This window comes from Centruroides sculpturatus, unplaced genomic scaffold, assembly GCF_000671375.1.
Source record: "Centruroides sculpturatus isolate CEXI.00-Female unplaced genomic scaffold, Cexi_2.0 scaffold237, whole genome shotgun sequence".
In the NCBI taxonomy this organism is placed as follows: domain Eukaryota; kingdom Metazoa; phylum Arthropoda; class Arachnida; order Scorpiones; family Buthidae; genus Centruroides; species Centruroides sculpturatus.
The window spans coordinates 518,742-522,938 of record NW_019384532.1 but is presented as its reverse complement, the minus strand read 5'-3'; the positions used below and the strand labels follow the sequence as shown (position 1 = coordinate 522,938).

Sequence of the window (4,197 nt, the reverse complement as noted above, 5' to 3'; positions counted from 1 at the left end):
CAGATAGGAACTAAGAATTTGTGTGTTTTAACTTTTCTTTTACAAAGAACTTCCATGCCGAAGCTAAACCATCAGCATCCCTTGCATTGATACAGCCGTCCCTTAATTTACTCTTATAAATTTCAATTTTTTCATGTTGCAAAGCCAACGATGGGGACCGCACATTCTTGAGAATAGATGCTTCATTCCATTTAACTACTGAAGCCTCCGCTTGTGCCATACTTGATAAAACCGTGGTGCAGTGTCCTTTACTAATGTCATATCTGTGTTCTTTAAGCCTAATAGCCAAATTCCGTCTAGTGACTCCAATATAGTCCTTCATAATTCCTAGCTGTTGGTTTTCAAAGGGAATTTTATACACGCCCTCTGTTTCCTCTTTCTTAAGCTTGTCTTTATCGTTTCTGAGAATACTGTATAAATTAGGACCTCTTTTGTAAACAATTTTGGAGCGTTTTTTGTCTGAAGCTTGCTTCATGATGTCTCTGAAGTTTTTATTATACGTGAATTTGGTGATCTTAAATTGATCTGTTCCGGTTCATAACCTCTTGCCTCTTTCATAACTTTTAATTAGCCCTTCAATTGTACTTTTGCGGTAACCCAGTTTTGAAGCTACTTCCTTAATTCTTTCAATCTCTTTAATCCTGTCCAAATCACTAGAGCAATAGGTAAAAGCTCTCCTAATGAGTGCACGAAATGCTGACATTTTGTATTCATACGGGTCATTCGAATTAGCTGTTATGTAGAGGACTGTGCGTGGGTTTTATGTAAATGCCCGTTGTTATGCAATCTCCTTTTAATTGTATATCAATATCCAGAAAATGTATTCTTTCGTGACTCCTCTGCTCTAGTTTCAGTTTCAAACCATCATTGTTGATGTTGTTAATAGCCTCTATGAACTCGTGTATTCTTTCGCCGTTTCTCCATATAACGCACACATAGTCCGCATATCTTTTGTAAAATACAATACCTTTTGTGAAGCTATTAACAATGTGCTTTTTTAAGTTGCGTAAAACCTCGCATAACAACCCTGACATTGGGCTTCCCATAGGTACGCCTTTCTTCTGTCTGTATACCTGCTTATCATAGCTGAAGAAGGACACATAACATACCAACTTGGCTAATTCCTTCAAATCATTCTCAAATGCACCAACTTCCGGTTTTATGCGGAGCATAAATTCGATTAAAGCTTCGTAACATGATTCTATTCTTACCGATGGATACAGGCTTTCAAAATCCATAACGGTCCCAACTTCTTCATCCATTAAACTTAACTCTTGTAATTACCTCGTTAACGACATTGGTCGGGTTATGTGCAACAAGATCACTGTTACATAATTGATCCGCAATGAATTTATGTAAGCGTTTTCCCAAAATGTATGTGGGCCCTCTGCATTTCTCCACAACGGGTCTATATCTTTGCCTTCCTTATGTATTTCTGCAAAGGCAAATATTCTTGGAATTGCTGGGTTCGGGTTATGAAAACGGCAAAGAGAAGGAAAGAATACATTTTCTGGATATTGACATACAATTAAAAGAAGATTGCATAACAACGGGCATTTACATAAAACCTATGCACAGTCCTCTCTACATACCAGCTAATTCGAATGACCCGTATGAATATAAAATGTCAGCATTTCGTGCACTCATTAGGAGAGCTTTTACCTATTGCTCTAGTGATTTGGACAGGATTAAAGAGATTGCAAGAATTAAGGAAGTAGCTTCAAAACTGGGTTACCGCAAAAGTACAATTGAAGGGCTAATTAAAAGTTATGAAAGAGGCAAGAGGTTACGAACCGGAACAGATCAATTTAAGATCACCAAATTCACGTATAATAAAAACTTCAGAGACATCATGAAGCAAGCTTCAGACAAAAAACGCTCCAAAATTGTTTACAAAAGAGGTCCTAATTTATACAGTATTCTCAGAAACGATAAAGACAAGCTTAAGAAAGAGGAAACAGAGGGCGTGTATAAAATTCCCTTTGAAAACCAACAGCTAGGAATTATGAAGGACTATATTGGAGTCACTAGACGGAATTTGGCTATTAGGCTTAAAGAACACAGATATGACATTAGTAAAGGACACTGCACCACGGTTTTATCAAGTATGGCACAAGCGGAGGCTTCAGTAGTTAAATGGAATGAAGCATCTATTCTCAAGAATGTGCGGTCCCCATCGTTGGCTTTGCAACATGAAAAAATTGAAATTTATAAGAGTAAATTAAGGGACGGCTGTATCAATGCAAGGGATGCTGATGGTTTAGCTTCGGCATGAACGTTTTTTTGTAAAAGAAAAGTTAAAACACACAAATTCTTAGTTTCTATCTGCCCTTTATAAAGTGATGCTTTTTGTTGTATATTTTTATGAACTTAATCCTTTTGTGCATTTGATCTTTTAGGTTTATTTTTGTTTTGATTTTTTATATCGCTTTATTCTATTATTTATATTAATAAGGCTTCAATGTATTTATTATAGTTATTTTGTATATTGATTGGCTAATTTATTTTACGTTTTAATTTTGAATTTATAATAGTCGAAAGTTCTATTTTAACGCAATTTTCAAATTTGTTCGATAGCCTGTCACCTGATGATGGCCTATTCCATTAGGCTGAAAACGTTTGTGATTTAATAAATATTCTCAGCGTTATAAGGCGTTAAATGTTTCATTAAGTGTTTTAAAAGAAAGCTGAGTTTGATATTCAATTTATTGTACAGGAAGTTTTTACTGTCTTATTCTTAAAGTGTAACTTTATTGCATTATACTTGATGTACTTACGCCACGATCACATAACCAACCCCATCCAGGTGCTGTTATGCTATAAATGCCACCAGATATAACGAAGATAGATCCTACTGCAACTCCAGACAGTTGGAACTATAAATAATTAAATCAAATATTTTATCGAATAAGTTAATTGATTAAAATAAATTAAAATATGAACATTAAATTCATCCTACATCTCTGAGATGAGGTTCTAGTGTGGATTGATTATATCCAATACAGTTAAATGTAGTAAATACAAGACTTGCGAATAATATCGTAGTAGGATTTGCCCAAAACTTTAATAAATTTCCTCCTTTCAATTTTAACGTACCTAGAATACGATAAAGCCAAACTGTAAATTGGTTTAAATCATATAAACAATGAAGAAAGATAATTATATTTATAAAAGAATATTTTTGTACTTAGAATTCTGACTTTGTTCACATTCTGTATTAATTTTTAAGACGATTTATTTATTTAAATACTTTTAGGTTACAAGTATGTTTTACTTCTGTAGATTATACTTGAGCTAAAGAAAAGTTAATTTTATAAGTTAATTTTATATTTACCTGGATTTGGAAGAATGATATACATTATAACAACATCAATAAGAATGAGGACACCAATTGATATAAAAGGTAATTCAAATCCTCCAAGCTGAAAAAAGTTTTAATCATTACACAAAAATTCCTTTAAAACATCGTTTAAAAAATTTTTTAACAAAATCGAGTATAAGTTGACATACATCGTATAAGGCACCTCCAAGCGTTGGTCCAGCTATTAATCCTAATCCAAGGAAAGTTTCAAGACCAGACTAAATAGGAAACATTAAATGTTTTGATATAGAATAATTAAAATTATAGAATTTATATAATTAAAATTTACAAATTTTGACATTTCTGCAGAAAATAAGATATAATTAGTAAATTTGTAAATTTGGGAAGTTTATCTGCAAGAAAAATTATCTGTAATACAGAAAAAAAAATTAATTTTTAGATGTATCAACAGATGAATAAGGATAATGCACATTGTTGGCTATTAAAATTGCTACACCATGAAGGCGGCACGCAACAAACGCGAAATTTGCATGAAAGGTACAACATGCTGGATGCTCCTTACCTCAAGATTACCTGTCAATTTAATCATGTCTTCCTCTCATTATCTATACCAGTGTTTCCCAACCTCTAACGAATCGTCGCCCTCTTCAACGTAGTATCGCCCCCCTCACTACAAAATTTCGATTCGAGGGACAAGGCTAACGCCAAATTCGTACTGCATTGAATAGACTAGTGACTAGTATAATGTTATTTGTTTAATTATTGTACGATATAACGAATAAAATATCTAATTATTCTTAATATAATGTTTTACTATATCGCCCAGAAAATTGTTTTTCGCCCCCCAAAATATAAATTGTTACTAATCGCCCCCT

At 33.3% G+C, this 4,197-nt stretch overlaps 1 protein-coding gene across 2 annotated transcripts in view; it reads right to left on the bottom strand.

Annotated features, from left to right (window-relative positions):
* Positions 1-4,197, bottom strand: part of LOC111623068 (MFS-type transporter SLC18B1-like) — a 32,486-nt gene that overhangs the window by 3,233 nt on the left and 25,056 nt on the right. For both annotated transcript variants that reach the window (XM_023365551.1, XM_023365549.1), the window contains exons 7-10: positions 3,511-3,579; positions 3,335-3,422; positions 2,960-3,096; positions 2,778-2,876 (exon numbers count right to left, since the gene is read on the bottom strand). In XM_023365551.1, coding sequence (XP_023221319.1) covers positions 2,778-2,876; positions 2,960-3,096; positions 3,335-3,422; positions 3,511-3,579 — 393 coding nt within the window. The remainder of the gene's footprint in view (positions 1-2,777; positions 2,877-2,959; positions 3,097-3,334; positions 3,423-3,510; positions 3,580-4,197) is intronic.